Source organism: Bos taurus, chromosome 2 (genome assembly GCF_002263795.3).
Source record: "Bos taurus isolate L1 Dominette 01449 registration number 42190680 breed Hereford chromosome 2, ARS-UCD2.0, whole genome shotgun sequence".
Lineage (NCBI taxonomy): Eukaryota > Metazoa > Chordata > Mammalia > Artiodactyla > Bovidae > Bos > Bos taurus.
Window position 1 is genome coordinate 104,064,342 of NC_037329.1, and position 26,687 is coordinate 104,091,028.

General features: G+C 41.4%; 2 protein-coding genes across 2 annotated transcripts in view; one reads left to right on the plus strand and one right to left on the minus strand.

Moving 5' to 3' along the window:
- Nucleotides 1-2,839: 2,839 nt before the first annotated feature.
- The window catches only part of TMEM169 (transmembrane protein 169), a 62,760-nt gene continuing 38,912 nt past the window's right edge, over nt 2,840-26,687 (plus strand). Inside the window, exons 1-2 of the mRNA NM_001038690.2 lie at nt 2,840-3,035; nt 4,714-4,788. The gene's annotated coding sequence lies outside the window, so the exon portion shown is untranslated. The remainder of the gene's footprint in view (nt 3,036-4,713; nt 4,789-26,687) is intronic.
- Nucleotides 3,733-26,687, minus strand: part of PECR (peroxisomal trans-2-enoyl-CoA reductase) — a 48,025-nt gene continuing 25,070 nt past the window's right edge. Inside the window, exons 5-8 of the mRNA XM_002685568.7 lie at nt 26,408-26,504; nt 23,274-23,384; nt 7,617-7,728; nt 3,733-4,298 (exon numbers count right to left, since the gene is read on the minus strand). Coding sequence (XP_002685614.3) covers nt 4,213-4,298; nt 7,617-7,728; nt 23,274-23,384; nt 26,408-26,504 — 406 coding nt within the window. The 3' untranslated portion in view covers nt 3,733-4,212. The remainder of the gene's footprint in view (nt 4,299-7,616; nt 7,729-23,273; nt 23,385-26,407; nt 26,505-26,687) is intronic.

Below are 26,687 nucleotides of genomic sequence, written 5' to 3' on the forward strand. Positions count from 1 at the left end.
GCTCTTCTCTTCCTATCAGCCCAGTCACAGCCAGTTCTTCTACTACTCCTATAGTCTTTAAAATTGTGTTTACTTCCTACTATCCAGTCTGCTGCTGTGGTTAATGATTCTTCACATTAAACTTTTCCTGTTTAAATGACTGTGTGGTATTTGTGTCATGCCTTATAATGACAGATACCATTCCAGTTAAGTGAAAGAAAGTGAACGCGATTCAGTTGTGTCCGACTCTTTGTGACCCCCATTGACAGGCTCCTCTGTCCATGAAACTCGCCAGGCAAGAATACTGGAGTGGGTAGTTGTTCCCTTTTCCAAGGGACCTTCCTGACCCAGGGATCAAACCAGGGTCTCCTGCATTACAGGCAGATTCTTTACCAGCTGAGCTGCCAGGGAAGCCCTACCATTCCAGGTAAGAGTTTGACTTTCCTGTTCACAGGGACTCAGATACCACCGCTATCTAGGACAAGGGTCTCCAATTCCAAGATCTAATGCCTGATGGTCTGAGGTGGAGCTGATGTAATAATAACAAAAATAAAGTATATAAAAAAATGTAACTCACTTGAATCATCTGGAAATCCTCTCTCCAATACACAGTCTGGAAAACTGTCTTCCACATAACTGGTCCCTGAGGCCAAAAAGGTTGAGGATCACTGATCTAGGGGCTTGTACAAGGTGGAATACACAGCTATGGAATCCCGTGCACCAATATCCAACCAGGTGATCAAAGTGGGTCCCCTGATCATGGAACCATTGATTGTATCATACCCCAGACTTCCAGAGAAAACTAGCCTCACAACAGGACTACAATAATCAAGACACAGCAGAAGTACCATCGACCCTCTGAAAGGATGGGGCACCATCTTTTAGGATGCATGTCCTCATTGGCTTTGGGAACACGTTGGGAACCAAGGAATGGAAGTGGTAGTGGCCCTACTTGCCATCACCCGCTAAGACCCACTGTGGGCCTTATCCCTGCGGTTCTGGACTCTGCAGTTTTGGAGATCCTAGTCCCAAAGGGCAATTCTTGCCAAGGAACACAGCCAGGTTCCGTTGAACTGAAACTGATTCCTGTGACCAGGTACCAGCTGGTGAGAAAAGGCATTGCCATCACCAGCAGGAGGAATCACAGCTACTTTTACAGAGTGGGGACAGGGAGGAAGGGCACATGTGGAGCAGGTGACCCACTGAGCACCTCCTGATACCCTTTTGCCCCACTGTGTTTCCTGCCCATTCCTCTCTCCCTCCCTCTTCTACAAGTGTTAGACACCATCATGGTCTGAAGGCTATGGATGCCTTCTTGGGCTCCCTGCCCTTTATCCTCCATGGGCACATTCTCCAGACATCTCATGCACGTTTTACCGTGTCTTGGCATCTTCTTCTCTGAGAACCTGAACTAACACAAGCCGTAAACAAAAAGACCAGTGCGTGTGTGCGTGTGTGTGTGTGTGTGTGTGTGAGAGAGAGAGGTGATAACATCCACAAAGGTCATCTTATCAACAACCTCTTTTGACATTAGTAACTATAGAAATGTTTTTTTTTTCCTCTTAGATGTCCTTTTCTTCCTTTCTTTCTTATATGCCTTTAGTACCATGACCTTATCCTTGTTAGCACTTAAAATAATAGAGAATTTTATGGTGGAGAGGGTGCAGAGAAAAGGGAACCCTCCTATCGTGCTGGTGGGAATGTAAACTGGTACAGCCACTATGGAAAACAGTATGCTGCTGCTGCCAAGTCGCTTCAGTCGTGTCCGACTATGTGCGACCCCATAGACGGCAGCCCACTAGGCTCTCCATCCCTGGGATTCTCCAGGCAAGAACACTGGAGTGGGTTGCCATTTCCTTCTCCAATGCATGAAAGTGAAAAGTGAAAGTGAAGTCGCTCAGTCGTGTCCAACTCCTAGCAACCCCATGGACTGCAGCCTACCAGGCCCCTCCTTCCATGGGATTTTCCAGGCAAGAGTACTGGAGTGGGTTGCCATTGCCTTCTCCTTGGAGATTCCTTAAAAACTAAAAATAGAGTTGCCATATGATCCAACAATCCCACTCCTGGGCATATATCTGGAAAAGAGGAAAACTCTTAATTCAAAAAGATACATGCACCCCAATGTTCATAGCAGCACTATTTATAATAGCCAAGACATGGAAGCAACCTAAATGTCTACTGACAGAGAAAATATGGTACATGTACACAGTGGAACACTACTCAGTCATAAAAAGCATCAAATAATGCCATTTGTAACAATATGGATAGACCTAGAGATGACCATACTGTGTGAAACGTCAGAGACAAATATCACTTATACATGGAATCTTAATAATACAACTGAACCTATTTACAACACAGAAACAGACTCCGTAGAAAACAAATTTATGGTTAACAAAGCAGAAAGGGGGATTAATTAGGAGTCTGGAATTAATAGATACATACTACTATTACAAAATAGATAAATAAGGACCCATTGTCTAATACAGGGAACTATATTCAGTGTCTTGTGATAACCTATAATGGAAAAGAATCTGAAAAAGAATATGTGTATGTGTGTGTGGGTGTGTGTGTGAGAATCACTTTGCTATACACCTGAAACTAATACAACATTATAAATCAACCACACTTCAATAAAAATAAATAAAACTTAAAATTTATATTTCTGTATTATATATATATATATTTTTTTTTTCTTTTTCACCACTGAATGTCCAACTCCTACCATAATGTTGAGCACATAGAATGGGCACCAAATTATTAGCTGAACGAATGAGTTCCATTCAGGAACATCCAGTCTACAGCAAAATTTACCAAGTGCAGTCACAGAAGAACATTAGTGACAAGGCACTATTATGACACACAGAAATCCTGGAGTGCAGACTTCTAATTCTAGAACACAGATAATGATCAGCTGTACAGCAATGGTCAAACAAGATCTAATAAGGAGTTGGAGCTAAGTTTAGTGCTACATAGGGGCAGGCTCCATGCGTTAAACAGAAATAAGCAAATTTCAACCTAGGGAGATACAAGAGGTCGTCAACCATCATCAACAGGTAATTTGAAAAGCAAGCCCTGCTTCTTTCATTTTCTGCACCAACCTGTGCTGGGGCCATCCTGCCCTTTAAGTCAACTTGTAATTCTTAGGAGCTGTGATGTTATCACCTTCAGAAGGCTACTATTAAAATGTAGTCTAGGAGGAAAAGATTTCTGCTACATACATAGCATGCACACAATGTTAAAGGGAGCTTTGGGCTCACTCTCAAGGGCGATCCTCCCCTGTTCACACACAAGAGTGAGCACCTCCTTACACGCGGCACCCACAGCAGCTCATTAGCCTCATTCTAGTCCCGGACCTGCTTGGGATGCTGATAAAATTGCACATTCTGCAATTTCTGCAGCCGATAACCGCCCTGCCCCACCCAGCTCAGGGTTTGGTCAATCATATGCTTTGAACTGAGTGTTACTGTTAAAGAAACTACTTCACTTCAACAGGAAGAAGTCAAACAGGTTTCATTGATGAAGAGAGAAAAAAAATGAACATATACAGTTTGTAGATGACACTCCACAAATCAAGATCAATGGACAGAAAGGATCAATGGAAGGAAGAATACCGAACCCTAATACAGCTGCATAGATTTTAATTAAAAATTTGTTTGCATATAAAAGGAGAAACATGGAGAAAGGGGAATACTTTGGCTAAGAAATCAAGACATATCAAGCCAAGGACGGAAAAAAAATACCACTTATGACTTCATTTTTCTTTTTTATTAACAGGGTTTGTACAAATATGACTTCATGAACAAACCACACATCAATAATTATATAAAGCTTTATTGATCCCAAAGTATTTGCCATCAAAAATGAGTCATTGTTGTAAAAATCATAATGATGCCACAATTTAGACTTATTGTGAACCTTATGGGAAATCATAATACCATTATCATTAACTTGAAACTATTTCATTTTTCAAAGACCTTTCTTAGAATTAAAAGTATAATCATAAATTATGTTAATTTCCAGTTCTAAAATTTTTTTTTGATCACAAATGACGTTGGTTGGCACTTAATGTGTTTATTTCAGGAATAACTTTTGCACAGATGTAATTGATTAACATTAAAAAATCAGAATGTGAGTTTCCCATACAGATTATGAGTTCCTGTAAAGTACAGAAGTGCACTGTCGAGATGTTAAGGCACTTGGGGACAAAAGACACTTCCATGTTTCTTTAGCTTACAGCTTGGCTTTATGGTTAGAAGACTCTTTTATGCTTTTGACAAGAGAAGGGTCCCCTGCTCCCTGGGGCCAGTTGTCATGATCTGTTAAATGGAAAACCTCAGGTCAGATACGAATCTATTAACCTCATCAGTTCTCTTAGTTCCCACCAAACCCATTTGTCATTTTCCCTGGATCACCCCTTTTCTTAGCAAGAAAAAAGAAATCATTGGGACAGGTGGCAAAGGTTTTGAGAAAAATCTCAATTTGAATCCCATCTCTGTCACTTAATAACTTTGTAGAAGTTACTTCTACAGATTTGGAGAAGTTACTCTTGCTAAGCCTCAGTTTCCTCATCTATTAAGTAAGTGTTAGTCGTTCACTTTGCGACACCATGGACTGTAGCCTGCCAGGCTCCTCCATGAAATTCTCCAGGCAAGAAAACTGAGGGGTTTGCCATTCCCTTCTCCAGGGGATCTTCCTGATCCAGGGATTGAACGCTGGTCTCCTCCATTGCAGGTGGATTCTTAACCAGCTGATTCACCAGGGAAATCCCCATCTATTAGCGGAGATACCAACATCTCTCTGTTAAAGGTGAGAGGGTCCATGTGATCCCTGCATATAGCACTGGACATAACGTAGACATTCAACCAATCTTACTTCCTTAATAACGGTACCTTCTGAAACATGCTTACTTTGTACCAGACACTTAGAGTTGCCCCGTCCCGGCATCCAGTCTCCCATCTCCTCTTTCCACTTAGAAACCCATGAGGTTCTGGAGAAGTGACCCTACTTGGATCACAGATTGATCTAAGTAAGTGTACTCTATTCCCCTTGCTGAGGTTACTGGTCAAACATGGACACTTGCATAAGCTAGTACCAAGCAGAGAGAATCTCAGAATTTGGTTAAAAATGCTGAGAAAAAGTCATCCCCTCCCCTCTGTCTCTGTCCAAATGGACGTGAACAAAGAAGCATGGAGCTTCAGGAGTGGCAGGCACCAGGAGAGTCCATCTTAAGATATGGCCAATGTAATAGCAGCAAAAAGAGAGGGAAAAGGGAAAAAAATGCCCTCGATAAAATCAGTGAGCTGCAGAGTGAAGACTCACCTGTTATTTGAGACAATAAATCCCTTCATTGCTTGAGCCAGTCTGAGTTTTAACTAAAAGCATTCTATCTGATACAGTACCTTTAATGTGATTAACTAATCTAATTCTCCCAAGAGCCAATGAAATGAATACTATAAGGGACCTCACTTTATAGAAAAGAAAATGAAGGCATACAGAAATAAATACCCTCAAGAACATCAGCTAATAAGCTTAGCTTTCATCCCAGGCATTCTCACCGTAGGACTAGCAATCTTAAAATTTCAGAAGGAATGGCTATTCCCGCTCATTATTTTAAGAGAGTATATTCTTAAAGGGAAGCCCAGGTGGCAGAGTGGAAAAGAATCTGCCTGCCAAGGCAGGCGATGCAAGAGATGCGGGTTCCATCCCTGGGTCAGGAAAATCCCCTGGAGAAGGAAATGGCAACCCACTCCAGTATTCTTGCCTGGGAAATCCCATGGACAGAGGAGCCTGGCAGGCTACAGTCCATGGGGTCGCAAAGAGTTGGACACAACTGACCGACCAAGTACGCACATATTCTTAAAAGATGGATGTGGCCGCTTTCTTCAAAAACTTAAAAAATATTTTTTTGTACTGATTAAAAAAAAACAACAGTGTTAGAATTACAAAAGAAAACCATTTCACTGGAGGCCTGGAGAAGCAGTCACCTAGAGGGGTTTTTTTCCCCCTCTAAAAAGGAAAGGGATGTACCTCACTTTAACAAACACTGACTCAACTCCACTGGTGAGGGAAGTGGAAAGGTTCTCCCTCCACCTTTGCTACTTTAAATACTATCAGAATCGCGCATCGAACCTGGACTGGCAACTCGTTTCTTACATGATATTCTACATGTTTCAGTGTTACTCTCCCAGAGGGATGGTGTGGGGAGGGAGGAGGGAGGAGGGTTCAGGATAGGGAACACATGTATGCCTGTGGCGGATTCATTTTGATATTTAGCAAAACTAATACAATTATGTAAAGTTTAAAAATAAAATAAAATTTTAAAAAAATAATAAAAAATAAATAAATAAATACTATCAGAAAACAATATTATATAACCATGAAGGCATTTCTGTGTTTCCAAATGAGATCCTTAAAGCCACAGAATCTCATACACATTACTACAATGGTAGTGTTAGTAAAAAATTATGCCAGGGGAAATAATGAGTAATATTATAGATCCAAACCAATCAATGATTAATGCAAAGAAGGGCTGAATCATTGATGAGACTATTAGCACATGAAAGAGCAGGGTGAAAAGAGTAAGTCCTGAACAGGAAATTCAAGTACATACATGCTACATCAACCACATTTTAATTTTGTGTGTGTGCTCAGTTGTGTGACTCTTTGCAACCTCATGGACTATATCCCACCAGGCTTCTCTGTCCATGGGATCTTCAAGTCTAGAATACTGGAGTGGGTTGCCACTTCCTACTCCAGGGGATCTTTCCAAACCAGGGATTGGACCCATGTCTCCTGTGTCTCCTGCACTGGCAGGCAGATTCTTTATCACTGTGCCACCAGAGAAGCCCTTTAATTCACTGGCAATCATTTAATCAACTATCTTTGGCAACAGTTTGGACACATTTGAATTTCATATCCTTTTCTACATTTTGGGAGTGATTAGCTTGGACATGCCTTGCTTTCATGGATGTGTTTTGTCATGTATGATGTAACTGTGATACTTGACTAATTTTTTAGGATCCTTTCAACTCCAAAGTTTGATGGTCTAGTCATAAGATACATACACACACACACACACACACATTTGCATGCAATATCTACATTAGATTGAGAAATATAAACTTGTTTTGTACATCAAAAATGAATGAACACAGCATATTCCTATGGTTTCCCTCAATCTATAACCTGAAGATACTGTAAAATAGCATCATACCACCCCTCCCCATCTAACAGGTCTGATTCTCCCACTAATATACACAAGCCACTAACTGGATAAACAAAGAGAAGTTAAATATCAAAAGTATGGCACGTTCCTGCCTCTGTTCTTGTCTCTCTCCTGTACATATATATTCACACTGAGAATATTTTTCAAGGTTAAATTCCACTAGCCTATGCACACGCAAACAAGTCCTTAAACAGGTAAAGCTGTGTGCTATAATAAAGATATTTAGATATTTGCTGCACTAGGAATATTGCCTTTAAAAATCATATGATGACTATAAATATTTTGTACATTTTTTGGATGTTCTACAAGAAGAAAAAAAAAACAAAACCCTTATCTCTTAAGTACCTAGAGGAATTTTGAAAACCTGAACAGGAGAAGGCACAAAGGCACTCATTTCTTGGCCACTCACCTGGTATCTCAAATAACTGTGTGTACAGAGACTGGCCCCCATCCACATACACCAACTGTCCGGTGACAAAGGAAGCAGCAGGAGACAGCAGGAAGCATACCAAGGAGGAGACCTGGAAACAGAAGCACACATATGCACTCATAAAATTAGATACCCCTCACTTCTGGTTGCTTCCCATTTCCGAGTAGACACCTCTGAAATGACAGAACTGTAACCTGAAGCCTGCAGCCTTTAGAATGCCAGGCTGTGTGTACTATAATCTGAAGGTACATAATAGATGCCTTTTTCTATTTGAGCATCATTAAAGTCAGGGATGTGACTAGGGTGAAGGCAAAATAAAAAGAGCCTTTTAGGTTGTTGTTCAGTTATTAAGTCGTGTTCGACTCTTTGCAATACCAGGGACTGTAACACGCCAGGCTCCTTTGTCCTCCAGTGTGAAATGAATCACACAATGTGACGTAGTTAAGGGACCTTCCTCGTGGTCCAGTGGTTAAGACTCCATGCTTCCACTGCAGGGGGTTTGGGGTTCAATCTCTGGTCAAGGAACTAGGAACCTGTAGCCAGGGTCACGTGGCCAAAAAAATTTTTTGAATCTTTTTTAAAATACAACAACATGAAGGAACCAAAAGTGAAAGCAGTGCTGTGCCTGCTCTGTCCCATCAAATAATTCAGTTCCTTCCATGATCCTCATTGTTTTCAACACCATCACATGCCTTTTATAGTTTTCTCCCTGAAACGCTCACTGTGTCTGTGTAACAATAAACTGGCATTCTAGCTTGTTTAGTCCATGGTCCTCGCAGGCCCAAAGCCCAGGGTCTCAGAGTACAGGAGCTTTCTATCAGGGGGACTTCAGAATCCTGCTGCAGCCCTGAGAAACAGATAGGTGACTGGCGAGTTCAGCAACAACCACTCCCAAAACCAAAGAAAAAGATGGAAATATTTCACTGGATGTAAACGGAGTCTCACATGAGGCTGTTGACACAAGCAGAGTTTGTCAAAGGGTGATCTTAAGCTCCTACATCAGAATCCCTAGGGCTGCTTACTGAAACTCCAGACTCCAAGATCCTACACTTAAGATCATCTGGGTTGTCAACTCTGGGGTTAGAGCCCCAGAATCTTCCATTTTATCAGGCTGCCAAGCAGGGCTGAGACAAGGGGGAGACTAATGAGGTGCCTGGGATGCAGCAGTTAAGGAGGTGCTTGCTCTAGGGGGCAGGTGGTCCCTAAATACTGTTTGTGCCTTGCTTGCCTCACCCCAGTCCTGATCCTGTATGCAGCACTACAGCCTGTGTGTTCACAGGGCTGTGCCTCTTTGAGGCTCTGAGACCTGAGAGAAGGCGGGCACAGCCTTCCCTCCATCCCTGTGTCCCCAGCAGGTAGTATAGGACTACACTGTCCAAAAAGGAGGCCACGAACCACATGACACAACCAAAACGTTTTCACACATCGAAAAATGATCGAAAAAGCAAGAGAGTTCCAGAAAAACATCTATTTCTGCTTTATTGACTATGCCAAAGCCTTTGAGTGGATCACAATAAACTGTGGAAAATTCTTCAAGAGATGGGAATACCAGACCACCTGACCAGCCTCTTGAGAAACCTATATGCAGGTCAGGAAGCAACAGAACTGGACATGGAACAACAGACTGGTTCCAAATAGGAAAAGGAGTACGTCAAGGCTGTATATTGTCACCCTGCTTATTTAACTTATATGCAGAGTACATCAAGAGAAACGCTGGACTGGAAGAAGCACAAGCTGGAATCAAGGTTGCCGGGAGAAATATCAATAACCTCAGATATGCAGATGACACCACCCTTATGGCAGAAAGTGAAGAGGAACTAAAAAGCCTCTTGAAAGTGAAAGAGGAGAGTGAAAAAGTTGGCTTAAAGCTCAACATTCAGAAAACGAAGATCATGGCATCTGGTCCCATCACTTCACGGGAAATAGATGGGGAAACAGTGGAAACAGTGTCAGACTTTATTTTTGGGGTCTCCAAAATCACTGCAGATGGTGACTGCAGCCATGAAATTAAAAGACGCTTACTCCTTGGAAGGAAAGTTATGACCAACCTAGATAGTATATTCAAAAGCAGAGACATTACCTTGCCAACAAAGGTCTGTCTAGTCAAGGCTATGGTTTTTCCTGTGGTCATGTATGGATGTGAGAGTTGGACTGTGAAGAAGGCTGAGCACTGAAGAATTGATGCTTTTGAACTGTGATGTTGGAGAAGACTCTTCAGAGTCCCTTGGACTGTAAAGAGATCCAACCAGTCCATTATGAAAGAGATTAGCCCTGGGATATATTTGGAGGGAATGATGCTGAAGCTGAAACTCCAGTACTTTGGCCACCTCATGCGAAGAGTGGACTCATTGGAAAAGACTCTGATGCTGGGAGGGATTGGGGGCAGGAGGAGAAGGGGACGACAGAGGATGAGATGGCTGGATGGCATCACTGACTCCATGGACATGAGTCTGAGTGAACTCCGGGAGTTGGTGATGGACAGAGGCCTGGCGTGCTACGATTCATGGGGTCACAAAGAGTCGGACACGAGTGAGCGACTGAACTGAACTGAACTGAATCTGAATTGAGAGGCACTATAAGTATAAAATCACATACCAGATTCAGAAGTCTTTTTCTTCTTGGAAAAGAAAAATGTAAAATAGTCTCATTAGTAATTGTTAAAATGATAATGTTTTAGGTATACTAAGTTAAATAAGATTTATTTTTTAAACTAATTTCACTTTTTAAAACTTTTCTTAATGTGGCTATTACAAAGTTTAAGATTACATATGTGACTATTACCACAGTTCTATTGGACAGAGTTGGTGTGGAATTAATGATTTAAAAGTTCCCACATTCCTGGGAAAGGGCTGATGGGGCCTGGGAACAAGTAACAGTCAGAACTAGCTTTCCCCTGTGTAATCAATCAATGACAACTCACCCTGTGAACACTGTTTTGTTACTCAACCAATCCGTGAAAGTTCCTTGACCCTGTAAGTTAGCCAGTCAGGAAGACTCATGCCAATAAGTCCCTTTCTGAGTGTCAGCCAAACAACAACCCTCTCACTCAAAGTCTGCAAATCTCTAAAACCAAACTTCCCCCAAGGGAAAAAAGAAAACTCAATAGTCTACTCCGAGAGACTGTGCCTGACCAGGAATAACTGTGCTTTGGTGCTGAGTTCTGTTTCAAATATCGAGTGGTGGCCTCATCCTTTGACAGTGTTTACAATAAAGTAACTACTTATTAAGTGTTTACAGAGTGAAGGAATCTTTTTGCATCTCTCCCCTTCAAATAAAGAGATTTTCTGTTGCCTAACTCAAAAAAGACACGAACCCTTTGAGAGAGTCATTTCCTAGGCAGGTTGATAGGAAATCTAGGGGTCCCCAAGGAGAGAGGGGTCTGGAATTCTCAAGGAGGAAGGACAAACTTTTTTTCTTTCTCCACATTCCTTAGGATTATATAACAATAATGTATCCTGCCTAAGGACAGTCTTTGGATTCAACCTTCTGTTATCTTAAAATGTTAATTATGGGAGTAGACCTGGTCTTTACAAGGATGTATCTTGCCTGAGGACAGTGTTATCTTAAAATGTAAATTATGGGAGTAGGTCTGATGAGGTCTTTACAACCTCCAGACATTCTTTGGATTCACTGGAGAGTATATAACTTCATTGTTAACACTAGCAAGCGGGTACTCTTTCTACCCCCTTCTGATGCCTATGTCAGAAGCTTTCTCTATCTCCTTTATACTTTAATAAAACTTTATTACACAAAAGCTCCGAGCGATCAAGCCTCGTCTCTGGCCCCGGATTGAATTCTTCTCCTCCGGGGGCCAAGAATCCCGGTGTATTTGCGTGATTCAACAACAACCTTTCATCTTGGGGGCTCGTCCGGGATCCTTCAGGACAAGGTAAGGATGCTTGGAGCTTTAGTTTTTTGTTCTCTTAGCGAACACGTTTTCTGCCGTGCTTTACTAACTCTACCGTGTGCTTGTGTGAATGAATGGCATGCCCTGCGTGAAGCAAGTAAGGGGCCCTGCTCTGCGGTTCCACGGTGATCTCATACAGCTTATGGCAGAAACCTGTCGGGGCGTTATACCGACCTGCCAATGCCAAGAGGCACCCAATGTCTCCTTCGGGAACCGACCAGAAATGGGCAAAGCGTGTGGACCGAACTCTCCTTTCTCGGTCAAACTTTTCGGTCTCTTTGACCATTTCATAACTCCTTGGGAATTAGAAGTACTAACCTAATCTATCAGATCATAGACTTTCAAGGGACTTGTGATCTATACTGTTACTGTGTACTGTGGCTTAGGTCCCAAACTTGGATTGGTAGTCAAGAAAGTGTCTAGCCTCGCTAGGAATCGAAAGTTCGTAAGCTAGATGGAGCTCTAGCTCCCAGAACATCTCTGAGGTTAAAGATTACTCAGATTGGGACTGCGATGGTTTTTTTTCTTTGGTAACACCGGCTCTTAGTGGATCAGAGGAGGCTGTTATACTGGTGTGGTGATGCTTGGAAAGACCATCTCAGTTTTATGTTCATGTCGGTCTTATTGTAGTCAGGAAATACTCAGGGTCGTGCACAGGCACTCAGGTGACGAATGTTTCCTACAGCGGTCTTAGCTTGGGAGGCATTCTGGAAGGTTACTCTGATTCACCCCGGGTGACATCAGAGGCAAACAAGGTTAAGGGTGAAGAGCTGGACGTCAAGTAGGGATGCTATCAAGTCTACCCCTGGTACATCCCCACCCCATCTCGGTGGTAGAACCGGGAGGGACGAGTACGGGGCCTGCGTCAGTAAGGGACAGACTAAGTCCGACCAGGAAGGAAAAGCTTTTGGTGTAACGTCTGTCTACACCCCCATCTAGAGCAGGGAGGGACGCCTCCGGTAGAAAAATGGCCTTGGTCGCTTTTTTTCTCTCTTACAGATGGGAGCTAACAATTCCAGTCTCACTCCTTTGAACTGTATCCTGAAAAACTGGGATAGATTTGATCCCCAGGGCTTAAAAAAGACACACCTGGTCTTCCTATGTGATACTGCATGGCCACGGTATCCATTGGAGGATGGCGAACGGTGGCCAGTTGGAGGGTCTCTTAAGTATAATACTGTTCTACAGTTAGACCGGTTCTGTAAGGAACAAGGGAAATGGGTAGAAGTAGCATATGTGTTGCCCTTTTTCTCTCTGCGAAATATGCCAGACTTAATGTCCTAAGGGTATAAATTTGGGTGTGAAACCTTCAGCTCCCTCCTGTCCTCTTACTTTGCCCCCGTACCGGGGACTCCAAACTGGGATTCAAACTGCCCACATGGAGGTCCAAATAACTCCTGTCTCAGTACGACCTCAGACTACTCTGGTTTCAGTAGAAACTCAGACCATCGAAGTAAGAGATGAGATGGAGGACAGGAGACAAAGAGAAGAGGAAAAACAGGTTTCTCCAATCTATCCCTGGGATCATATGCGCAGAGCAGCCAGAGAGACTGAGGAACAGCCACACAAGCTGTTGCCTCTTTATGAAACACCCACCGGGAGAAATAGTCTGTGAGTTAATAAGCCTTTCTCTTATTAAGAAATACAAAGAATCAAGGAGGATCTGGGAGACTATTTAGAGGACCCAGAAAAATATATTAGAGCCTTTAAAGGTGTTACTCTGCTTTATGACCTCACTTGGAAGGATGTGATGTATATCTTGGGACAAACGCTGACTCCTGAGTCAGACTCGAGTTTTGGGAAAAGCGGTTGCTTATGGAGATGAGTGGCTTGGTAATGAATCAGTAGGGAAGAGGGAGAACGAGATAGCGGCCCTCCCCACTGGGAATCAGGCGGTCCCAACTATAGAACCAGACTGGGACTACAACACAGCTAAAGGAAGATGGGATCAGAGTCATCCTGTTAGATGTATTCTTGAGGGACTTAGGCAGGCGCGTTCTAAGCCTTTAAACTATGGCAAATTGGCAGATGTAGAACAGGAGGAGAAAGAAGCTCCTGGTAAATTCCTAGATAGACTGAGAGAAGGCCTTCGCAGATTCACTGAGATTGATCCCGAAAGTGAAGAGGGAAAAGTGATCTTAAAGGATAGATTTCTCACTCAGTTGGCTCCAGATATCCGCCGTAAGCTATTAAAACAGGCGTATGGACCAAATCAGTCTTTAGATACTCTGTTACAACTGGCTCAGACAGTCTATTATGGTAGGGAATATGAGGAAAAGAAAGAAAGGCAAAAAAAGACAAAGGAAAAGGCGGAAGCCTTCGCCATGGCTATGAAAAACGTTCTTAAACAGCCTGAGAAAAATGCCCAGAGGGGCCCAGGTGAAAAGGGATGGGCTTGCTACTGCTGTGGAAAGGAGGGGCACCTCAAGCGGGATTGCCCTCAGGCATCTAAGCCGCCCCCGGCTCCATGTCCAGTCTGCAAAGGACCACACTGGAAGAGAGACTGCCCCCAGAGGCGTAGGTCTCCAGGGTCGGACTCTCAAGACAATCAGGACTGAAGGTGCCCGGGGGTCCCCACACAAGCTCCCATCCTAATTACACCTGAGGAACCCCGGGTATTAATAGTTGTGGGGGGCCAATCTGTCGATTTCCTTTTAGATACTGGGGCAACTTATTCTGTGCTTACTGAAGCCCCTGGCCCACTTTCTTCCCGATCCGCTTCCGTAATGGGACTGTCTGGACGAGCCAAAAGGTATTATTTCAGTTATTCTTTATCTTGCAACTGGGATTCTGTGCTGTTTTAACACGAGTTTCTGATCGTGCCAGAATCTCCCTCACCCCTTTTGGGAAGGGATATACTGAGCAAGGTCCTGTGGGCTGATGGAAAATCTGTGGGTCGAGCACAAAATGCTATTCCTGTAGTTGTTAAGCTCAAAGACCCACACATATTTCCACATAAGAAGCAGTATCTACTGAAACCTGAAGTTAAGGAAGGGTTAAAACCCATCATCGAAAATTTAAAGGAGCAGGGACTATTAATTCCCTGTAACAGTCCTTGCAACACTCCTATTTTGGGTATAAAGAAATCGAATGGTAAATGGAGACTAGTTCAAGATTTACGAATAATAAATGAGGCTGTAGTTCCTTTACACCCCGTGGTGCCTAATCCTTATACTCTATTGTCTGAAATTCCTGAACCGGCCAAATATTTCTCAGTAATTGATTTAAAGGATGCCTTCTATTCAGGGCCTTTGGCGGAAGAAAGTCAATTCCTATTTGCCTTTGAAGACCCTACGCAGCCAGCTTCTCAGTTAACCTGGACAGTTTTGCCCCAGGGACTTCGTGACAGTCCTCACTTATTCGGACAAAGTTTGTCACGGGATCTACAAAATTTTAATAGCTCTGAAGCAGTGGTGTTACAATATGTAGATGATATTTTGCTCTGTGCTGAGACAGAGGAAGCTTGTTCGCGAGCCTCAGAAGATTTCTTAAACTTTCTGGCAGGCTGTGGTTACAAGGCATCAAGAGAAAAGGCTCAGCTTTGTCAACAACCAGTTAGATAACTGGGCCTAATCATATCAGAAAGGACTAGGGCCATAGGCCCTGAGAGAATTAAACCTATACTAAATCACCCCCTACCTATGACTTTAAGACATTGAGAGGATTTTTGGGAATCACAGGTTACTGTCACATTTGGATTCCGGGTTACGGGGAACTTGCTCGGCCTTTATACAAACTTATAGCTGAAACTCAGCAGGCCCAAACCGACAAACTGGTTTGGTCTCCAGAAACTCAAAAGGCTTTTAAGGTTCTTCAGACTGCTCTCCTGCAAGCTCCAGCTCTGAGCTTGCCCACAGGGTCAGAATTTAATTTGTTTGTCACTGAAAGAAAAGGTGTGGCATTGCGAGTTTTGACACAACCCCGAGGGCCTCACCAGCAACCTATTGCTTATCTAAGCAGAGAATTAGATGTAGTTTCACGTGGGTGGCCCCACTGCCTAAGAGTAATTGGGGCAGCGGCTTTATTAGCACCTGAAGCTTTAAAAATAATTAATGGATGAAACCTTACTGTACTGACTTCTCATGATGTGAGTGGAATCTTAAATTCTAAGGTTAATATTTGGATGACAGACAGTAGGCTTCTTAAGTATCAGTCATTGTTGTTAGAAGGACCAGAAGCTAAGCTTAAAGTTTGTGGAAATTTAAATCCTGGCACTTTCCTTCCTGAGAAGGAAAATGAAACACCTGATCACGATTGTTCTCAATTCCTAACTTTGAACTATGCAGCTTGGGAGGATCTAAAGGATACCCCATTAGACAATCCTGACATGGAAATATTTACAGATGGCAGTTCTTTTGTTCAGGATGGAAACCGTAAAGCAGGTTACGCCATGGTGACTGCTGAACAGGTTTTGGAAGCAAAATCTCTCCCCCAGGGAACCAGTGCTCAGTTAGCGGAGCTTGTGGCCCTGACCCGAGCTCTAGAATTAAGCAAAGGGCAGCAGATGGGCCTGATAATCTATGTGAGTCTACTTCTGCTGACTCCAAATATCCTGAGTCTGCCGTTGGATCCTCAAGACAATGTCCTCCTGTCCTGGGCTCACTCTTATGCTGCATTCCACAACTGGTCTAACTGCTGGGTCTGCGGAGAGCTCCCCTCTTCATCAGTGGAAGGCTTCCTGTGGTGGACATCCCCACTTCAAGAAAAAGACTTTCTCCAAGTCTGTGAATACCTCGGACAACAATCACATGCGATGCCTCTTCTTCATCTGATGACATCTACCAACCCTAAAATGGACTGGTGCAACTTTGTACTTTAACTATGGACATAATGTGACTTTTAATTTTGATTCTGATTGTTTTGTTTTTGCTGTTTGCTCCCTGCATCTGTAATTGTATAACTGGGTTTGTTTCTAGCCGCATGAAAGCTTTTAAGTTACAAATGGTTGCTCAAACTCCTGCTACTGCTGTAGCTTCCTCCAGCTACTATTTGGGGCCCCTGGATCAGATATCCTCAATATGAGGATTAGGAGAATATGTTGCCTCACCAATTTAGGGACAACGCCCCTTGTCAGCTCGGAAGCAGTTATGGAACGAGAACGATGCCCCTTTTCCCTAGGCAACATAATTCTCCTAAAAGAAAAGAGGGGAATGAGAGAGTCATTTCCTAGGCAGGTTGATAGGAAATCTAGGGGTCCCCAAGGAGAGAGGGGTCTGGAATTCTCAAGGAGGAAGAAAGGACAAACTTTTTTTCTTTCTCCACATTCCTTAGGATTATATAACAATAATGTATCCTGCCTGAGGACAGTCTCTGGATTAAGGACAGTCTTTGGATTAAACCTTCTGGCTAATTCTGTTATCTTAAAATGTAAATTATGGGAGTAGGTCTGATGAGGTCTTTACAACCTCCAGACATTCTTTGGATTCATTAGAGAGTATATAACTTCACTGTCAACACTAGCAAGCGGGTACTCTTTCTACCCCCTTCTGATGCCTATGTCAGAAGCTTTCTCTATCTCCTTTATACTTTAGTAAAACTTTATTACACAAAAGCTCTGAGCGATCAAGCCTCGTCTCTGGCCCCGGATTGAATTCTTCTCCTCTGGGGGCCAAGAATCCCGGTGTAGTGTATTCATGTGATTCAACAACCTTTCACCTTGTCTCTTGCATCTCCTGCACTGGTAGATGGATTCTTGACCCCTAGACCACCTGGGAGGCCCCCATGACTAATGTATGGCTTCAGGCAAATTACTGAACATCACTGGCTCTTGGTTTCCTAATTTGTAAAATTAGTAGAGAGTACAAGTACAAGCCATTTGAGGGGTCTGCCAAGTGCTGTATTCTGTCTCCAAGAGATGTGGAGGGACATCGTAGGAGCTCCGGCAGTTCCTTTTGACCCTCGTAACTCAATCTCAATAACTATTACTTAAAAGAAGACAACTCATTGATAAGCAGTTCTGAACAGTTCCACCAATAGCCTATTGTCAAAGCTCAGCCCCAAAAGTGACATTAGTGATTAGCTGGGGCCACCAGAGGATCTTGAAAACTTGACCTGGAAATGCTAGGACCCTATGAGACAGAGACTGAAACTCTCTCCTTATCCTGCAACTTATTGCAACCCATCATCTCACCTTCCCAATTAGTCACAGTATGGTCGGCAAAACTCTGGGCATACCTAAGATCTTTCCAGGGGATCTGTGAAGTCACAACTGTTCTATGACAATACTGAGTCCTTATCTGTCTTTTTCACTGTGTTGACATTTGTACTAATGGTGCCAAAGTAATGATGGGAAAAATGCCTGGACCCTCAGCACAAGTCATGGCAGGAAAACAAACATGAAGCATCGTACTAACAGTCACAATATTTTTCACCAGCAAGTACTCCTGGGAGTGGGCGGGGAGAGTCTGCTTCACTTTCAAATGTCCTTGATGAGCACTAAAATTATTAATCATATTAATCTTGACTACTGGGTACACATCTTTTTAATATCCTGTGTGATGAAGTGGGAATTACACCTTCAGCTCTTGTGCTATATATAGAAGTATAAAGCCTGTTTCGAGGAAAAGAACATGTCCTTGAGCTGCAAACCAAACTAATCATTTTTTTCACAGAACATTTTTTCGGTTTGTTTTCTGCTTGAGAGAATGACTAACAAACTACATTATTCACACTTGGGTATCTGGCAGACATTCTTCCAAAAATGAACCAAGTGAGAGCAGGCAGCTGAAACAACTGACAGCATTTGTTGTCAATGACAAGATTTGAGCTTTCAAGTGAAAACTAGAACTTTGGAAAAGTTGCATCAATACATGTCACCATGACCTTGACAGTTTCCCAATACCCAAAGAGTTTTTGGAAGAGATCAGTGGTGACATTCATAAATGTGAATCTGGTATTGTACCATGAACTGTGTATCAACATTCAGAAGATGTCTATAACTCAGTGAATCAATATTTTCCAAAAGACCAATGTCTGATGTTACAAAATCATCTATGCATGAAAGACTCAGTAAAAGTGCAAGGAATACTAAGGAATTTTAATAATGGAATACAGAAGTTCACTGAATGGCTTCAGATTCCACATTGCAATTAATCTTTAAGAAACTGCCATTTGTTAAGATTGGATATTAAATATTTTTATACTTTGAGGTCAATTTTCTTATGCATTTTAAGCACTGACTTATACCTTACGGTTGTTGACCCTGGAAAACAATACTCTGTATAGGCTAAACTACCTGTTTGACTGTGCTAAGACCTCAGATGGCCAGAGTTGCCCACAGATTTTTAAAAATTCAAATGTATGACACCATAGTTATGTATGCACATGAGCTGATCAGTCATTAGTCCAACAAGATGTCTTGTTTAGTGAGGAAAAACTGGGAGATTTTATGAAATACAAATTTATATTTATGAAACATAAAGATATATTTATATAAAAATACACATAAAATCCCAATGTGCAACAACAGGGTCTAATTAAATATACTATGCTACATCCTTAGCAAGTTGCAGAAAAGAACATACAGTAGAATATCATTTTTGTAAAAATGTCAGTAAACAGAAATATTTTTAAAAGTAAGAACTAGATGTCAGATACAGTTCAGGTCTAGAACCCACCACAAGCTATGGGCCCAAAGCAAGAAAAGAGGCATGTTTATGGATGAGCTGTGGGTTTCTCAAAACTTGGGATTAAGGAAAGTCATTGGTTGTGATAAGTATGGAGACTAGAGTTGATATGACTTAATGCAGTTTGTACAAATAACATTTTGTTCTACGTAATTATGTAACAGTCATACTTTGTACTCATGCATGAAGTAAACGATTTAATTATGTAATAGTTATACTTTGTCCTCACGCATGAAGAAAATGATATGAGTATATACAGAATGTATCGTCAGTACAAACATCAAGTGTGTACTGTGTGTGCTAAGTCGTGTTGGACTCTTGATGACCCTATGGACTATATGTAGTTCACCAGAAAACTCTGTCCATGGGATTTTCCAGGCAAGGATACTAGAGTGGGTTGCCATGCCCTCCTCCAGGGGATCTTCCTGACCCAGGGATAGAACCTGCATCTCTTATGTCTCCTGCACTGGAGGGGAGGTTCTTTACCGCGAGTGCCACCTTGGAAGCGCCATGTATGTACCAATACATTGTAATGGGGCAGGTCATTTAATACATAAAATACAGAGCAATAGGAAAAAAAAAGAAACTGTCACTTGTTGAATATTAAAGAAGAATGTCCACCGTTACTCAAAAAGACTGCTAAAATACGCCTCCTTTTAACTGGCATGAAGCCAGATTTTCTTTGCATGCTTTACCAAAACAACATATTGTAACAGACTGAAAGCAGAAGCAGATGTGAGAGTCCAGCTGTTTTCTATTAAGCCATACATTAAAGAACTGTGTAAAACATGTAAAACAAAGCAAAAATTGTTCATTTTCGTATTTTAAAATGCAGCTATTTTTCATTAAAAATATTATAGTATTAAATGCCTTTATTTGTTGTTCAACTGCTCAGTCGTATCCAACTCTTTGGAACCCCACGGACTGCAGCATGTCAGGCTTCCCTGTCCTTCACCATTTTTCAGAGCTTGCTCAAACTTACATCAATTGAGTCGGTAATGCCATCCAACCATCTCATCTTCTGTCATCCCCTTCTCCTCCCACCTTCAATCTTTCCCAGAATCAGGGTCTTTTCTAATGAGTTGGCTCTTCACATCAGGTGGCCAAAGTACTGGAGCTTCAGCTTCAGCATCAATCCCTCAAACGAATATTTGGGATTGATTTCCTTTAGGATGGACTGGTTGATCTCCTTGCAGCCCAAGGGACTCTTAAGAGTCTTCTCCAACACCACAGTTCAAAAGTATCAATTCTTTGGCACTCAGCCTTCTTTATGGTCCAACTCTCACATCCATGATTTTATTAAGATTATTTTAAATGAATTCATAAATATTTCTTGAATTTCTCAATGTCAAATTTTAATACAGTAACTACAGACTATGGACACAGGATCCTGGTGGGCTATAGTCCATGGGGTCTCAGAGTTGAACATGACCGAATGACTAAGCACAGCACAGCATATAGACAATATATAATTGTTCAGAAAACATAAGGAGGGTTCTCTCCAAAATAAAAGCTTAATCAGATAAATCCCTTGATTAAAATTCTTTCAAAATCACTCTCAGTTTTCCAAATAAAAATCTGGCACCTTGCTCAAAATAGCTCATCAAATGTTGGATTTAACAGTATCTTCTAAAATTTAATATGCAAGTCTATTTTAGTTCAGGAATTCTACTTCTAGAAAGCTACCCTCTACATAAGAGTTCATGACTATAGTCAAGAATGTTCACTGCAGAATATTACAATATAAAAAAATTAATAAAACCTCAATGTGCAGCAACAGGGTCTAATGCTACAGCCATAGCAAGTTGCAGGAAAACATAGAATCCCATTTTTCTAAAAAAAAAAGGTCAGTAAATAGAAATATCTTTAAGCATACACAGTAAATTTCTGGAAAGATATACATCAAACTGATAATGAAAGCTAGCTCTAGGAATTAGAACACATTTTTCTCTTAGAGTTCTATGGCATTGCTTTTATATTTAGCTTTTTAATATATCTGAAAATTATTTGGTATGTGATATGAGATGGGTGAGTCTAATTTATTTTTAAATGAACAGCCAACTGCTGTAAGACTTTTGCTGAATACTCTTTCCTTGTAGATTTGAAATGTTACCTTTATCCTAGAAACTGTGTGTGTGTGTACAGTACTGATATGACAGTCCATTCTATCCCACCACTTTTAATCTCTTCCAGTACCAGCCCCAAATGTAGGAAACAACTGTAGCTTTATAGTATGCGTTTTGAGGGGGTGGTTAAATAATTTTATTTCTTTTTGGCCATGCTGGGTCTTCACTGCTGTGTGGGTTTTTCTCTAGTTGTGGCAAACAGGGGCCACCCTCCAGCTATGGTGAGCAGGCTTCTCACTGCAGTGACTTCTCTTGTTGCAGAGCACAGAGCACAAGGCATATGGGCTTCAGTAGTTGTGGCTCCTGGGCTCTAGAGCACAGGCTCAGCAGTTGTGGTACATGGGTTTAACTACTTGTAGCATGTGGGATTATCCCGGACTAGAGATCAAATACGTGTCTCCCGTGTTGGCAGACAGATTCTTTACCACTGAGCCACCAGGGAAGCCCTACAGTATGTTTTGACAGCAGGAAGGTCAAATCCCCTCATTATTCTTATTCAAAACCTTTTGGGCATTTTGGCATAAATATTTTTCTAGGGAAAACTTTAGAATCAATGTATTAATTCCAAAGATATATTAAATGTGTATGTGTGATTTAGGGAAATTTCATTTTAGTAAAATTGAGTCTCTCCATTGAGGAATATGGCATGTCTCTATTTATTTTGGTCTTTTTTTTTCTGTTCTTCAGTAATAAACTTTTTTTCGTTTAGAGTTAAGTTCACTTTGGGTTCTTTTAGTTTTTATTCTTATTATTGTGAAATATATCTCTTTTTTAAAAAAATTACATTTTCAGACTGATCTTGCTGGCATTTAAGAAAGCTGTTGATTTTTACAGACTTAAAACTGGTCACCTTACAGAAATCAGGTACGGGACTTCATTTTGTCATAATTGTATGACTTGCTTAGATTCTGTGTTCAGTTCAGTCACTCACTCTTGTCCGACTCTTTGTGACCCCATGGACCACAGCACGCCAGGCCTCCCTGTCCATCACCAACTCCCTGAGTTTACCCAAACTCACGTCCATTGAGTCGGTGATGCCATCCAGCCATCTCATCCTCTGTGGTCCCCTTCTCCTCCCACCTTCAATCCCCCCCCAGCATCAGGGTCTTTTCAAATGAGTCAGCTCTTCACATCAGGTGGCCAAAGTATTGGAGTTTCAGCTTCAACATCAGTCCTTCCAATGAATACTCAGGACTGATCCCCTTTAGGATGGACTGGTTGGATCTCCTTGCAGTCCAAGGGACTCTCAAGAGTCTTCTCCAACACCACAGTTCAAAAGCATCAGTTCTTCAGCACTTAGCTTTCTTTACAGTCCAACTCTCACATTCATACATGACTACTGGAAAAACCATAGCCTTGACTAGACGGACCTTTGTTGGCAAAGTAATATCTCTGCTTTTGAATATGCTATCTAGGTTGGTCATAACTTTCCTTCCAAGGAGTAAGCATCTTTTAATTTCATGGCTACAGTCACCATCTGCAGTGATTCTGGAGCCCAAAAAATAAAGTCTGACACTGTTTCCCCATCTATTTCCCATGAAATGATGGGACCAGATGCCATGATCTTCAGTTTTCTGAATGCTGAGCTTTAAGCCAACTTTTTCACTCTCCTCTTTCACTTTCATCAAGAGACTTTTAGTTCCTCTTCACTTTCTGCCATAAGGGTGGTGTCATCTGCATATCTGAGATTCTGTGTACTATAAAACAACTGAAAAGAGCTGAAAAGTGCAATGAAACAATAAAAACATGCTGCTCTTAACCGACACTGCATTCATTTCTGAATAAATACTGCTGTGAGTATTCAAGGCACCACGAGCGCAGTATTCCTGGCAGCCAGAAAGCACAGGGAACATAGTTTGAGGGCATGGGAGCAATCTTCTCTATTAACCAATCAGACTATGTGAAAAGGACACTAAAATGTTACAAATCTCCAAAGTATAAAACAAAGTAATTCATCAATGTTAGAAATACACATTACCTCCTCAGGAAATCCAAATCTTTTAGCTGGGATCTTTTGAATGTACTTGTTAAGCAGGTCTTTTGTCAAATAATCATAGTTGCTAAAAGCAGTCTCGGAATAAATGGTTCCCTATGTTTAAAATAAAACAGGAAAAAACAAAGTACATAAAATTAAATTTTAATTGGAAAGACAACAAGGCAGTCTGTCATCCAACACTAACAATTAAGTGGTTTAAGTTTAATAGCGGTTTAAGTTCACATTTGTAATGTTAATTTTTCTCAATATGGTCAAAGAAATACAGTCAACCTCTACTAAAAAAGGATAATCTGAATGCTCATTTTGTGACGTCCCCTCCCCTAATAACCAGCCAAGCTCGGGATGTTTTCATAAAAGACTTGGCTTCTGAAAGCATAATCATATGAGCATATCAGAGAAGCCCTTAACTGGGGACAATGGAACAGGATAGTCTATTTTGTCTTCCACTAAGGCTTCTATGTTTTACGATGGAAAACTGGCCTATGGTTAAGTAGGACTTAGAAAATACAATATTTTCATGGCTTTTTATCTGGAAAGAAATCACAAACAAAAAATTTGAATCCAATATAAATAAATTAAAATTTTGTTTAAGAATTATTTTATTCAACTTTTAGTAGCTTTCAATGGTTTATAAAAAAAAAATTACTCAAAAGCTGTTTAACACAGGATAAAGCTGCTTGTTATTGGCTCATAACTACAACAGATTATTCGAAGGAGAGGAGAAGACAGGAGGGATGAGAATGTGAGGAAGAAACTTGGCAGTATTAATTACTCCAAACAATACTGGGGTGATATACTGGTTTCTGATTAAACAACTTCTCAGGCTTTCATTTAAAGAGGATGGAATCTTCCAGAGGTATTAAGCTTTAGACATTAAACCCCAAAACATCTCTAGAGGACAAATGTGACTTTAGTATTATGGTTACAGCATCAACACATCATTAAAGGTTGTCCAGAAATGCGTATGTGGAGACCAACATTCCAAAGAATCAACATTCAGAATGGAAATCTATCCAATCTGTCCTATAAATATTTAAGAATAGGTAGAAAAGGTAATGTCAACCCCAAAGGATTAAAAGGATGTGAAGCTTCTGGCTAGGAACCTGCATTTGTTAAAGATAAGATCTCTCTAACATCCACAAGTCAGCTCATGCTTTAGTTTCCACTGAGTAGCACAGATAACAATATCTATAGATATTATCTACATATATATATATTATCTGTAACTATATAGATATTAATAGATCCACAGGTAATACCCCCAGACTAGGGGATGATGACTCTCTTAGCAATGACCAGGAATCATCACAGAGAAGTGAATTTGAGCTGAGTTTTGCAGGATATGTGCAAAGTCTCATTTATTATCCCTCTTGGATTATGTGGTCGACATAAAAGGACCAAGGAAGCTTAAAGTTCTGTCTTTAAAAGAAAAAACCTATTCATTTATTTTGGCTGCGTTGTGTCTTAGCTACAGAATGCAGGATCTTCATTGCATAGGTTATGTCTTATGAACGTGAAAGTCGCTCAGTCACGTCTGACTCTTTGTGACCCGATGGACTATACAGTCCATGCAATTCTCCAGGCCAGAATACTGGAGTGGGTAGCCTTTCTCTTCTCCAGGGGATCTTCCCAACCCAGGAATCGAACCCAGGTCTTCCACATTGCAGATGGATTCTTTACCAACTGAACTATCAGGGAAGCCCAACATAATGTGACAGTTTCTGAAGCTGAACATATGGTAATTTTTTCCCCTATTGTTTACATTATGTTTCAGAGAAGTTTTCCCTTGACTTTCAGTTGACCTTCAACTGGAAATCCCTTCCTAGAACTTTGACTTGAAGTTTCTCTCTCTCCTAATAAAGAATTAATGACATACCAAGAAACAACAAGATAATCTAGGAAAATTCATTCCTTAAAGCAGTGATTCTCAACCTTCACTGAATCTGAATTTCCTTCACTGAGAAAGTGAACCAGCTTTTAAAAACACCAATACCTGGTTTCCATAGTTGGGTTCAGTTCAGTTCAGTCGCTCAGTCGTGTCTGACCGTTTGCAACCCCATGGACTGCAACACGCCAGGCCTCCCTGTCCATCACCAACTCCTGGAGTTTACTCAAATTCATGTCAATTGAGTCGGTGATGCCATCCAACCATCTCATCCTCTGTTGTGCCCTTCTCCTCCCGCCTTCAATTTTTCCCAGCATCAGGGTCTTTTCCAATGAGTCAGCTCTTCACATCAGGTGGCCAAAGTACTGGAGTTTCAGCTTCAACATCAGTCCCTCCAATGAACACCCAGGACCGATCTCCTTTAGGATGGACTGGTTAGATCTCCTTGCAGTCCAAGGGACTCTCAAGAGTCTTCTCCAACACCACAGTTCAAAAGCATCAATTCTTCGGTGTTCAGTTTTCTTTGTAGTCCAACTCTCACGTCCATACATGACTACTGGAAAAACCATAGCCTTGACTAGATGGACCTTTGTTGGCAAAGTAATGTCTCTGCTTTTCAATATGCTGTCTAGGTTGGTCATAACTTTCCTTCCAAGGAGTAAGTGTCTTTTAATTTCATGGCTGCAGTCACCATTGCAGTGATTTTGGAGCCCCCCAAAATAAAGTCTGCCATTGTTTCCATTGTTTCCCCATCTGTTTGCCATGAAGTAATGGGACCGGATGCCATGATCTTAGTTTTCTGAACGTTGAGTTTTAAGTGAACTTTTTCACTGTCCTCTTTCACTTTCATCAAGAGGCTCTCTAGTTTTTCTTCACTTTCTGCCATAAGGGTGGTGTCATCTGCACATATGAAGTTATTGATTTTTCTCCCGGCAATCTTGATTCTAGCTTGTGCTTCATCCAGCCCAGCATTTCAAGCTTATATATCACTATTTTGTAACTATTTCACAGATAATTCTCGTATACAGCCAGGACTGAGAATCACTGACTTAATTTAACCTTCTTGACAATCTGGTTGTAAATCAAAGCATACTTCTTTCTGATTTTATCTATTTTTAAAAGCCAATCTTTTCTAGTACACATGCATATTAACAAATACCTCTATGAACAACACAAATGAAATCAGAAAAGCACAATTTGTCAAGAGCTTTCATATTGAACATTTACGTACGGGGGCAACACTATTGATCCTTACTCCACTGCTGGCCCATTCCAAAGCTAAGGACTTGGTGAGGTTGTAAACACCTTCTCTGGCAGCTCCGCTATGCCTTTAAAAGACAAAATACAAACATCACCATCAGCTTCTATTGACCATGTCTCATATTACCTAAACTGATAGGTTTACCAGTGACCTGTCAGAGTCCCGCAAGAAGATTCTTATTATGAGTCCCTGTCTGAGCCATAAAAAAGAACCAGGTCCTTCAATATTAAAGTGAAACCATAGCTATCTG